Source organism: Amblyraja radiata, chromosome 19 (genome assembly GCF_010909765.2).
Source record: "Amblyraja radiata isolate CabotCenter1 chromosome 19, sAmbRad1.1.pri, whole genome shotgun sequence".
NCBI classification, from domain to species: Eukaryota; Metazoa; Chordata; class Chondrichthyes; order Rajiformes; family Rajidae; genus Amblyraja; species Amblyraja radiata.
Window position 1 is genome coordinate 13,019,348 of NC_045974.1, and position 12,373 is coordinate 13,031,720.

General features: G+C 45.7%; 1 protein-coding gene across 1 annotated transcript in view; it reads right to left on the reverse strand.

Moving 5' to 3' along the window:
- The window catches only part of tmtc1 (transmembrane O-mannosyltransferase targeting cadherins 1), a 125,687-nt gene that overhangs the window by 7,371 nt on the left and 105,943 nt on the right, over window positions 1-12,373 (reverse strand). The window contains exons 12-15 of the mRNA XM_033037705.1: window positions 11,343-11,451; window positions 6,480-6,582; window positions 4,731-4,866; window positions 840-984 (exon numbers count right to left, since the gene is read on the reverse strand). Coding sequence (XP_032893596.1) covers window positions 840-984; window positions 4,731-4,866; window positions 6,480-6,582; window positions 11,343-11,451 — 493 coding nt within the window. The remainder of the gene's footprint in view (window positions 1-839; window positions 985-4,730; window positions 4,867-6,479; window positions 6,583-11,342; window positions 11,452-12,373) is intronic.

Consider the following 12,373-nt stretch of genomic DNA (forward strand, 5'->3'; position numbering starts at 1 on the left):
AAGAAATTATTCAGTAACTCCCTTTGAAATCATTGGTTTTAAAACGGAGATGACAATCAAGTCTACATAAGAGGATGTGAGCCAGGCTCTGTAGATCTACTGTATCTTCCCAAGACCAAATCCAGCCCCCATTTCCCTCAATCCATCCTCGATACACCACGGACATGCATTGCTACGCTCTCGGTAAGTGGCCAAGAAATGGCTTAGTTTAGATTAGATATACAGCGCGGAAACAGGCCATTCGGCCCAATGAGTCCACACCGACCAGCGATCCCGGCACACCAACACTATCCTACACACACACAAGGGACAATTTACACTTATATCAAGCCAATTAACCTACAAACCTGCACGGAGAATGTAGGAAAAGATCTCGGGTAGAAGATAGAATCTCCGTACAGACAGCACCTGTTGTCGGGATCGAACCCGGGTCTCTGGCGCTGCAAGCACTGTAAGACAACAACTCTACCGCTGCACCACCGTGCCGCACTGTGGGGAGAATCTGGCTGGATATTTCATCTTCCGCTTCATCTTGACCACTGAGTAAATAATTTAAATCACAATTTTGTTCAAATCATCAATGTTCAGAGGTTTTTCTTTTTTAAGGCAGCTTTCCGCTAGGTTGCTCACAAGAGTGGCTGGAAGATACATTTTTAATGAGGAGAAAGAACTCTGAAGAATTGCCAACAAAAAGATAACTGCAGAAAATATTGCTTTCACGCCCATTCCGTTGTGCAGAGTTCATCCCTTAAATTAATAAGGTTAACATATTAGTGATACATCAGAGTGATCAATTGGACGATATTTCACATTTATGCTTCCTCCGGCCCTGTACGTACCACTGCCAGTTGCAACTCGCTGTTTTTGGGCTGCATTGAGATCGCCTCTTTGTAGATCTGAAGGGCTTCCTCATATCTCCCTGTGTTGTAGTACAGAGCTCCCAGTGGAGACAGGACATCCACAGTCCTTGTAACGTTGAGTGCCCTGCAAACAACAACAGCACGCCTTCAACATCCAGCCATACATACAGCACAGAAACTGGCCCCTTCGGCCCACCCAGTCTATGCCAAACATCGAGCATCCATTTACACTCATCCTGGATGTAATACGCTGAAAAGCTCTCGATAGAGCCTCATTCAGCACTATGATGGTGGTGGGCGTGCTGGTCGAGATGGAGGTGATTTTGGAGTTGCATCTTTGTATGTGTTGATGTTTTGGAGATCTCTGATGCTGGCTGGTAGGGTATTCCAATCCCTTGCTGTCTTGAAGAAAAACAAGTTAGAAAGTGCTAATGAAGTGCCGTGCAGAATGAAACAATTTCCAGGTTGGAAGCTTCTGGTTGACGTGCCTATGGGTGCTTCATCCGACATGAACCGCATTCTGCTATCAACATTCCCACCAACTCCAACAAGGTTCTTCCACTGACTGCTACAATATGGACAACCTATAGTTTCCAAATGAGTATGATTTAGTTTAGAGATACAGCACGGAGACTGGGTCCACGCCGATCATCGATCACCCAGTCACATTGTTTTATGTTACCCCACTCCTCATCCACTCCATCTACACTAGGGACAATTTGCAGAGGTCAATTAATGTACAAACCCTGACGTCTTTGGGACGTGGGTGGAAACCCACGTGGTCACAGGGAGAAGGTACAAACTCAACACCCGATTGCGCCCGAAGTCAGGATCAAACCTGGGTCTTTGGTGCTGGGAGCAACTCTTGAGCGATTGTGTCACCTTTTAACTGACCAATCCACAAAATATTCGGATGTGGACAAACTCTTCAGCTTTCTGTACGTCACATACACAGAGACAGAAAAACAAGTTGATAGTATAGACAAGGTTTGGTCGACCAGATTGGACATCTTGAAACAATGGTGGCAAGTTGGAATTAAAAATTCTCTCCTCTTTGTTGAGGTTTCAATTTGTGTATAGAGTGGCACAGCGGCACAGCGGTTAGTGCTGCTGTCTCACAGTTCCAGGGACCTGGTTTGATCCCAACCTCAGGTACTGACTTCCTCTGGCTACTCTGATTTCCTTCCAGATACTAAAGGTTTGCTGCAGGGATGGCTGGCTATATTTCCCATTAGTCTAGGATAGAATTGTGCTATTCGGAGCTGGCATGGATCAGATCAACCAACTCTCCTCATTTTGAGTCACATCAAGTCATAGTCAGAGTCATCGAGCACGGAAACAGGCCCTTAGGCCCAACTTGCCCAAGCCAAAGAAGATGCCCCCGTCTTCATTAGTCTCATCTGCCCACGTTTGGCCCATATCCCTCTAAACTTTTTCTATCCATGTACCTGACCAAATGTCTTTTAAATGTTGATATAGTCCCCAAGTCATTAAGAATATATTGAAAGCACATTTCACGGGTTAATAATTGTCACCTTTCTGTGTGGAGGGCATGATATATCTCTGCTTGTTTCTGTGCAAGGCTCCCAGGACCCAGGTTCGATCCCAACTACGGGTGCTGTCTGCACACTGTTTGTACGTTCTCCCCGTGACCGCGCGGGTTTTCTCCGAGATCTTCAGTTTACTCCCACACTCCAAAGACGTACAGGTTTGTAGGTTAATTGGCTCGGTATAGTGTAAAAATTGTCCCTAGTGTGTGTAGGGTAGTGTTGATGTGCGGGGATGATAGATTGATGGACTCGGTGGGCCGAGGGGCCTGTTTCCATGCTGTATCTCTAAACTAAAACTAAACCAAGTGTCTTTTGTATTGTTAACACTGTTTTCTCTCTAGCCGCTGCCTGGTCTGCCAAGTACTTTCAATATTTTCCTTTTGTTTTACATTTACAGCATCTGGAACAAAGTGATTTTTTTTTGTTCTCCTGAATATGTTTTTCTTTGAACAGCATGGTTTCCATTTGACAGAGTAACCCTTGAAAGGTTTAATAAGCCAGCAACTCGTTCAAACAATATACAACAAAGTGTTTTTCTTTGATTTTTTTTGCTGACCCGCTATTTATTGTCTAAACTTCCTTCCAGTATATCCACTTTCCAATATCTGAGCCAAATAATCATTGAAAAGACTGCAGACATTTAAAGAGAAAAGAGAAATTCTGACCAGATGGAAATAAAGAGGTAAAAATATTTTTTTCTACATTTTTTTTAATACCGCTATAACCTTTCTCCTGGTTTGGTCACATTAATGTCTGGAGATTCATTTGTACTTACTGGACTTTGTAGAGTTTGGTGAGTTTCCAGCTAAGGGGTTATCTGTGATTGTGATTGTGTAGGAAACAACTGCATGTGCTGGTTTACACTGAAGGTAGACACAAAATGCTGGAGTAACTCAGTGGGACAGGCAGCATCTCTGGAGGGAAGGATTGGGTGACGTTTCGGGTCGAGACCCTTCTTCAGTCTGAAGAGATGCTGCCAGTCCCGCTGAGTTACTCCAGCATTTTGTGTCTATTTTTGCAGAGATTGTCAGCTCTAGGCTTAGCTTATCGAAGAGTTTGACAACATGCTGAAGATGTTTTGTTGTCTCCAGGGTTGGTAATGTTACCTGATTACACTCCTTCAGAATGATGTCACTGTTCAGCACAGGATAGAGTTCAGGTGTGGATAGAGTGGATGTGGAGAGGATGTTTCCACTAGTGGGAGAGTCTAGGACCAGAGGCCATAGCCTCAGAATAAAAGGAGGTACGTTAGAAGGAATTTCTTCAGTCAGAGGCTGTTGAATCTGTGGAATTCATTGTCACAGATTGCTGTGGTGGCCGTCAATGGATATTTCTAAGGTGGAGATTGACAGCTTCTTGATTGGTACGAGTGTCAGTGGTGATGAGGTGAAGGCAGGAGAATGGGGTTGAGAGGGAAAGATGGAACAGCCATGATTGAATGGAGTAGATTTGAGGGGCCGAAAGGCCTAATTCTGCTCATAGAACATGAAATGATCACAAAATCTGGTTCTTTGGCCAATAATGTCCATGCCGACCTTTTATCAAATCTACACTAATCCAATTTGCTGCATTACGATCATATCCTTCAGTGCATTGACTATTTAGGTGTCTGTCCAAATGCCTCTTAAAAGTAATAATCATATCTGATTACACCACCTCCTCTGGCAGCTTGTTGTGGGACAGATTGCAGCCCATGGGAATTGGAGGTCAGCTTGTGCCCTAGTTACATGCTACTGATCACACCCTCTTGTACCATTTGCTTTTTCTCCACACATATCCTCTGCCGTTCAGCTGAAGAAAAATACAGGCTTGTGCTGCAGTTGTCCATCCTACCGAGGCTGCTTTAGTTTCATCCCTGGCTTTTCACTGCCAGGAAAAGGACATTTTATATTGACTCAGCATAAGTCAGCTGACCAAACTAACCAGGTGACCACTTGAAAGAGGATTCACTAACTCGGACAGATGCGCACTCCCTCCACGTTTCCGGCAGCGTGTTCCCGTCATTCCAACATGACAATCGAGGACCAGAGGCGATAGGTTCAAGGTGAGGGGGAAAAGATTTAATAGGAATCTGAGGGGTAACTTTTTCACTCAAAGGGTGGCAGGTGTATGTAACAAGCTGCCAGAGGAGGTAGTTGAGGCTGGGACTATCCCAACGTTTAAGAAACAGTAAGACAGGTACATGGAAAGGACGTTTGGAGGGGTATGGACCAAACGCAGGCAGGTGGGACTAGTGTAGCTGGGACATGTTGGCTGGTGTGGGCAAGTTGGGCCGAAGGGCCTGTTTCCACAATGAATCACTCTTTGACTGTGAACTTACCGTTTGTACCATGTTTCCGCCTCTTTGTTCTTGTTGGCGGACCGCAGCAGCCGGCCGAGATTCAACATGGCAACATAGTGTTTGGGGTTTAACCGGATGGCATGAAGGTAGTGACCAGAGGCCGTCTTCCCATCTCCTGCAAAGGCCAATAAAACCCTACAGTCAGTGGTCAGTGGGCCAGAGACATACAACATGAATGGATTGAAGGAGGAACACTCCAGTAGTTTAGGTCAATGAAGTAACATATCTGGTGGGCATGCAGGTGCAGCAGGCAGTGAAGAAAGCGAATGGTATGTTAGCTTTCATAGCAAAAGGATTTGAGTATAGGAGCAGGGAGGTTCTACTGCAGTTGTACAGGGTCTTGGTGAGACCACACCTGGAGTATTATGTACAGTTTTGGTCTCCAAATCTGAGGAAGGACATTATTGCCATAGAGGGAGTGCAGAGAAGGTTCACCAGACTGATTCCTGGGATGTCAGGACTGTCTTATGAAGAAAGACTGGATAGACTTGGTTTATACTCTCTAGAATTTAGGAGATTGAGAGGGGATCTTATAGAAACTTACAAAATTCTTAAGGGGTTGGACAGGCTAGATGCAGGAAGATTGCTCCCGATGTTGGGGAAGTCCAGGACAAGGGGTCACAGCTTAAGGATAAGGGGGAAATCCTTTAAAACCGAGATGAGAAGAACTTTTTTCACACAGAGAGTGGTGAATCTCTGGAACTCCCTGCCACAGAGGGTAGTCGAGGCCAGTTCATTGGCTATATTTAAGAGGAAGTTAGATGTGGCCCTTGTGGCTAAGGGGATCAGAGGGTATGGAGAGAAGGCAGGTACGGGATACTGAGTTGGATGATCAGCCATGATCATATTGAATGGCGGTGCAGGCTCGAAGGGCCGAATGGCCTACTCCTGCACCTAATTTCTATGTTTCTATGTTTCTATGTAATAGATTGGGTCTAAAGAGTAACATTCCTGGCAGTAGACTAGGTCAAAGGAATAAGATCCCTGGAGTAACAGCCCTGGTAGTTTATTCACAGGACTTCAAGGAGAGCAGAGATTTGTCCAATTGATCTATTCTGTGAAAGGGTTGAAATGCTATTATTTGATGGATCAACAACCCTGGAGTAACACTCCTTACAGTAGACGAGTCTAAGGAGTAACAATCCTGGCAATAGACTAGATCTATGGAATAACAGGTAGAAACACAGAACTGCAGATGCTGTTTACAAAAAAAGACACAAAGTGTTGGAGTAACTCAGCGGGACTGGCAGTATCTCTGGAGCACACGTGGATAGGTGACGTTTTGGCTCTGAAGAAGGGTCCCGACACTAAAAACGTCACCTATCCATGTTCTTCACAGATGCTGCCTGACCCACTGAGTTACTCCAGCACTCTGTGTCTTTCTTCTCTCTGGAGTAACATCCCTGGAGTAACTAATCTATTAGCAGAAGTGTAATGGGTTGAAGGAGTAACACTCCTGGCAGTAGATTCGGTCAATGAGGTGACATCCCTGGGAGTAGACTGGGTCCAAAGAGTAAAATTCCTGGCAGTAGGCTCGGTCAATGGAATAACATCCCTGGAGTAACAGCTCTGGTAGTCAACTAGACATATGGAATAACCCTCCTGGTAGTTGACTTGGTCTATGGAGTAACACCCATGAAGCCAACATCTTCAGCTAGGGAGTAAAATTGTCCCATTAATAACAAGCTCAGCTGATATGCATCAAATAAAAATAACTCTGTTGCTTACCTCTATCGACTAAGAAGACACCATAGTTGTTGTGTAGATCTGAATTCTCAGGGCAATTTTCAACGCCTCTTGTATAGATGTCATCAGCCTCTTCAAATCGCTCCTTGGGGGGACACAGGAGGGGCAGACAGTGTTTTGAGAAGTTGTGATTACTTTTTAACTCTCAACATGACACAATTTAGTACCTTCCACCATTCAGCTACTCAGCTTGCTAAGATAACGTGAGCCTTCTAGGAGTAACACTCCTGGTAGTAAACGCTCAGTCGAAGCTTTGTGTAAGAGGCTCCATCTCAATGAGAATAGGTGGCCCTGTGGTGCAAAGATGTTGGTTACAGTGGCCAAGATGGTAGAGCTGCTGCATCACAGCCTCAGTGATCCGGATTCAATTCCAACCATTTTTTCCGATTCTCCCTGCAACTGCATGGATTTGCTCCGGGTACTCCGGCTTACTTGCACTTCTCAAAGAATTGTGAGTTGGTCGGTTAATTGGTCACTGCCAGTTGCCCCTAGTGCGTAGATGAGTGACAGAATATGAGTGGGGTTGTGTGCAGAATGGGTTAAATGGGTGATTGATGGTCAGTCTCAACTCAGTGGCCTGTTGTAATGCTGTCGGACTTTCTGACTGTGACTGAAAGGAGCCTGCCTTACAGTGCCAGAGGCCCGGGTTCGATCTTGGCTATAGGTGCTGTCTGTTCACTGAAGAAAATTAACCTGCAGACTTGCACGTCTTTGGTGTGTGGGAGGAAACCTTTTGTTTATTCATTTTCATTTTCATCTTTTCTTTTCTTCTTTTTTTTTTTGATCGTTCGAAATAAAAGATATCAATTCATTCATATCATTCATTCAAACGGAGCACCCGGGGAAAACTCACGCTGTCACGTACAAACTCAGTACAGACAGCACCCGTAGTCAGGATCGAACCCTGGTCTCTGGTGCTGTGAGGTAGCAACTCTACCGCTGCGCCACCATGCCGACCCAAAGCAGAAATTGTACTGAGGAGGATAAATGGTGGTTGCTGCAGATGGTGGATCAATGAAGAAATGGATCAATGACAGTAATGCATCAATCAAGTGTGGCACACTGACAATGCCAAAGCGAGGCATTGCAGAGAGAGATTGACACTAAATTCTGGAGTAACTCAGCGGGTCAACAGCATCTCGGGAGAAAATGGATAGGTGAACATTTTGGGTCGCGACCCTTATTCAGACTGTCTCTGATTATGGATGAACACCAGGCGATTATCTCCCAGACTGTCTCTGATTCTTGCTTCCAGTTCCCCCCTCCCCCACCAATCAATCTGAAGAAGGGTCCCGACCCAAATCATCACCTATCCATTTTATCCAGAGATACTGCCTGATCCGCTGAGTTACCTCAGCATGTTGTGTCTATCTTTGGTTTAAACCAGCATCTGCAGCTCCTTTTCATTACATTGCACATAAAACTGTGAGCCTCGCAAATGAAGACTCCAATGTTTATGGGGCCTTCTCAAACAGCATTAGGGTGACACGCAACATTGTCCTAATGCCTCGAAAAGTTACTCAAGCAATTTCCCAGCTCAACTATCTCAGTCAAGTGAAAACTATAATGTCCGGTGGATTGACTGTGCCTTCATCTTCTTTTAGTGAGTGTGTTGCATGTCAAAACAATTTGGTGCATACAATTACTCCACTTAATCTTGTTTTAATTAAAATGGCTCAGAATTCTGAATACCCATATTAAATCTCCTGTTAATTGGACCAGAACAAACAAGTCTCTGCCTTCTCTCCACATATAAATAGCGGAGCAGTTATTGACAACACTGCGTCAGGTAATGAGTCCGAGCGGAAAGGATGATTCACAGCTCGTAGTCAGTATGTCAGGCAATCTCCATTTAGAGAAAGAGAGAGAAAGAGAGAGAAAGAGAGAGAAAGAGAGAGAAAGAGAGAGAAAGAGAGAGAAAGAGAAAGAAAGAGAAAGAAAGAGAAAGAGAAAGAAAGAAAGAGAAGCCTCTGAAATCCCTCTCCTCCCTCTCCCTCCCTCCTCTCCGAACTCTCCCTCCCTCCTCCCTCCCGCCCTCTCCCTCCCTCCCTCCCTCCCTCCCTCCCTCTCCCTCCCTCTCTCTCCCTCCCTCCCTCACTCTCACTCCCTCTCCCTCCCTCCCTCTCCCTCCCCTCTCCCTCCCTCCCTCTCCCTCCCCTCTCCCTCCTTCCCTCTCCCTCCCTCCCTCTCCCTCCCCCCCCCCCCCCCCCCCCTCCTTCTCCCCCCTCCTCTCTCCCTCTCTCTCTCTCTCCCTCCCTCCCTCTACCTCTCACTCTCTCTCTCTCTCTCTCTCTCTCTACCTCTCTCCCCCTTTCTCCCTCTATTTCTCTCTCTCTCTCTCCCCTCTCTCCTCTCTCCCTCTCTCTCTTCTCTCTCTTCCTCTCTCTCCTTCTCTTCCTCTCCTCCTTCTCTGCCGCGCTCGCTCTCTCCGAGCTCTCAGCTAGAAAGAGAGCTGTGTGGGGTTAATTAGTGAGTGTGTGGGGGATTAAGGGAGGGAATTCCAGAGGCAAGAAAGTCACCAAAATGGAAGCAAATAATTTCAGAGATAATAAAAAGGACAGATTTGTAGGAGTGCAGAGATCATCGGAAGTTGCCAGGAATATCCTTTACATTTGGGAATCCTGGAACCATTAATTAAGTTATTAAAAAATATTTTACTTTAGAATATAGTAGCATTTCTTGGCAAGTATAAAACAACCTGAGGCAGAGACTATTAAACTGTTTCTAACTGGGGAAAGTTAAACACAAGAGTTCTGATGGCCAAAAAAACAAATAAAATCTGCTGATATTCAAGTTTGGTGGCCACTCTCATCAGCCCACATTTCAAAAGCTCTTTCATGTAGTGAGAACACGCACAGGTTTATACTCATTTTGATTTAATTCCCAAGATGAATGGGCTATGGTTTTGATTTTTGATCTCCAGGAATCCTCCTGGTAAAATATAATGGGAAGTTTCAACTACTGGGGCCCGAAGGCTTTGAGTATTTCTGTGCAGAGAAGGCTTATAACAAGTCAATACATGAGGCAGATGTAGGTAAAGCAAGATTGGGTGTACATTCAAAATGTATGGCTATTTCCTTTGTGGATTATAACAAATTACTGGTGATAAATCATCAGCTGTCCTTGTGGGGTAGTTCAGTTTAGTTTTGTTTAGTTAAGTGATACAGCACGGAAACAAGCCTTTCGGCCAACCGATTCCTTGCCGGCCAGCAATACCCCCACACTAACACTATCCTCCCCACACTGGGGACAATTTTACATTTATAACAAGCCAAATAACCTGCAAACCTGTACGTCTTTGGAGTGTGGGAGAAAACCGAAGATCTCAGGGGAAAACCCATGCAGGTGATGGGGAGAACGTACTAAGTCAGTTCAGACAGGCACTTGCAGTCAGGGTCTCTGGCCCGGTAAGGCAGTAGCTCTACTGCTACGCCACCGTTCCGCCCATGGCAGCATGGAAGAGGTGGATAGACAGTGGGGGATGGGAAAACAAAGCAGTTTCCCTCCATAATTGAATGAATCCACGCTGCTCAACGTACTATCACCAATGGCAACCCTGTTCTGCCAGCTCATCTTTGCAAGCCCTGGAGCTTGGTGACTGTCAATGAACAACGAGCTGTAGCTCACTTAGAAAATGCAGAGAACACTCGGCAATGCCAGGCAGTGTCTGTGGTGAGAGAAACAGAATTAGTTTCAATGACCATTCTGGCTGTTATTCTAGCAGGAGGTCATATGTGGCCAATGGCGTTTAGTTTCATTTAGTTTATTATTGTCATTGTGAAACGCTTTTGACTGCATGCTATCCAGTCAGAAAAATACTATACAGGAATGCAATTAATCCGGTCACAGGATGCAGATACAGGACAAAGGGAATACTGTTTAATGCAAGATAAAGTCCAATAAAGTCAGATTAAAGATAGTCCAAGGATCTTCGATGAGGTAGATGGTAGGTCAGGTCCGCTCTCTAGTTGGTGATAGGATGGTTCAGTTAGGTAATATCCTATACCTACGAGGGACAATTTTTGCATTTGCCAAGCCAATTAACCTGCAAACCTGTAGAGTGTGGGAGGAAACCGAAGATCTCGGAGAAAACCCACGCAGATCACGGGGAGAATGTACAAACCCAGTAGAGACGGTACCCAGTACAGCACCCGTAGTCAGGATCGAACCCGGGTCTCCGTTGCCGAATTCTCTGTAAGGCAGCAATTCTACCGCTGCGCCACCGTCACCGCCCTTCACGAGAGGGGGAAAGTTCACAGATGATGTGTGGGGTGAGTTTTTCTTCACAGAGTGGTGGGTGTCAGGAACGGGCTGCCAGGGATGGTGGTGGAGGCAGATACCGTAGTGACATCTTAGAGGCTTTTAGATCGGCATATCGATGTGGAGGGAATGGAGGGGTATAGATCACGGGCAGGCAGAGAAGGTTAGTTTGACTTGGCATCATGGTTGTCACGGACATTATGGGCCGAATGGCCAGTTCCTGTGCTGCCCTGTTCTATGATTTGCTTCTTCTCCTTCCGATGTTGAAAGTTGAATCTTTCCAGAATTTGCTGCTTTTGGTTCAGATTTCTTGCATCTGCAGTTTGTTTTCATAGATCAGACAAGGAACTGTAAGGATTTAAAATTGAACACAAGTCTTTTGGATCCCAAGGATTTACTAAACTTTAGCGACACTAAGTGTGGCCCAATGGTGGGTTCAGGGGTCCGCTCAGATTTATCGATACGAAACTCTGCCAGATGGATTAAGCAGCTAAAGAACTCGTGCAATCTGTTCCAGCTGAAGCCAAAAAAATCAGACACAAGTTGATGGATGATTCCACTGCTCCAATCAGTGCAATGACTTACCTGTTCAGCCAGCAGAGCTGCAAGGCTGGAGTAGGCATCTGCAAACTGAGCACCAGACCTGACAGAGTCACGGAGTAGCTGTTCAGCCTCACGCAGCTTCTTCTGAGATCTGCAAGACATGAAATGCTTGGTAAGAGTTTTGCATTTGTGTGGTGTCGTAAGGAACATGCACGCATCTCTCTCTCTCCCTCTCTCTATATATATATATATATATATATATATATATATATATATATTTCTCTCTCTCTGATGAGCAGCAGCTCCAGAGTTCAGGCTAACACCCATCCCTGTGCAGGTTTAGTTTAGTTTAGTTTAGAGATACAGTGCAGAAACAGGCTCTTCGACCCATCAAGTCTGCACCGGCCAGCGATCCCCACACACAAACACTATACTACACACACTGGGGACAATTTACACTTATACCCAGCCAATTAACCTGCAAACCTGTACGTCTTTGGAGTGTGTGAGGAAACCGGAGATCCCGGAGAAAACCCACGCGCTGTAACGTGGCAACTCTACCGCTGTGCCACCCTGTCGCCCTCAAGATGGGCTGGGTATCTGCCTCTTGCGGACTTAGATGCCAACAAATTGGACCTCCTTACAAGTACAACATGGCAGATATTCCCCCAAAATACCAGTGAACGGACGAAGATCATAGCAGTGTGCATGAACAATTCTTTCAGTAGTCCCTTCACCCCCTGCTGATCTTAATTGAATCTTAATGTATCCAAGATCAAAACCATGCTGCATGTTAGTAGCCGCAAGGGTATAGATGGAGGCACTGGGGGGGTGGGGTTCTAGTTCTAGACACGCTTTAATCCACTTACGTCAACGTCCAAATAGCCTGCAGTTCGCTGCTCCAGACTGGACATAGTCAGTGTTGAGTTACCTCCGGCCTATAACATCCTGAAGCCGCGCGGTCTCCGGTAAGAAAGTGGCCGATTTGGGCACACCAAGCCGAGTGTGTTCGACCGTCCCAACGTCGGAGTTTTGATTATCCCGACGAGAGGGCCATCGGTAGCGGCGACTAC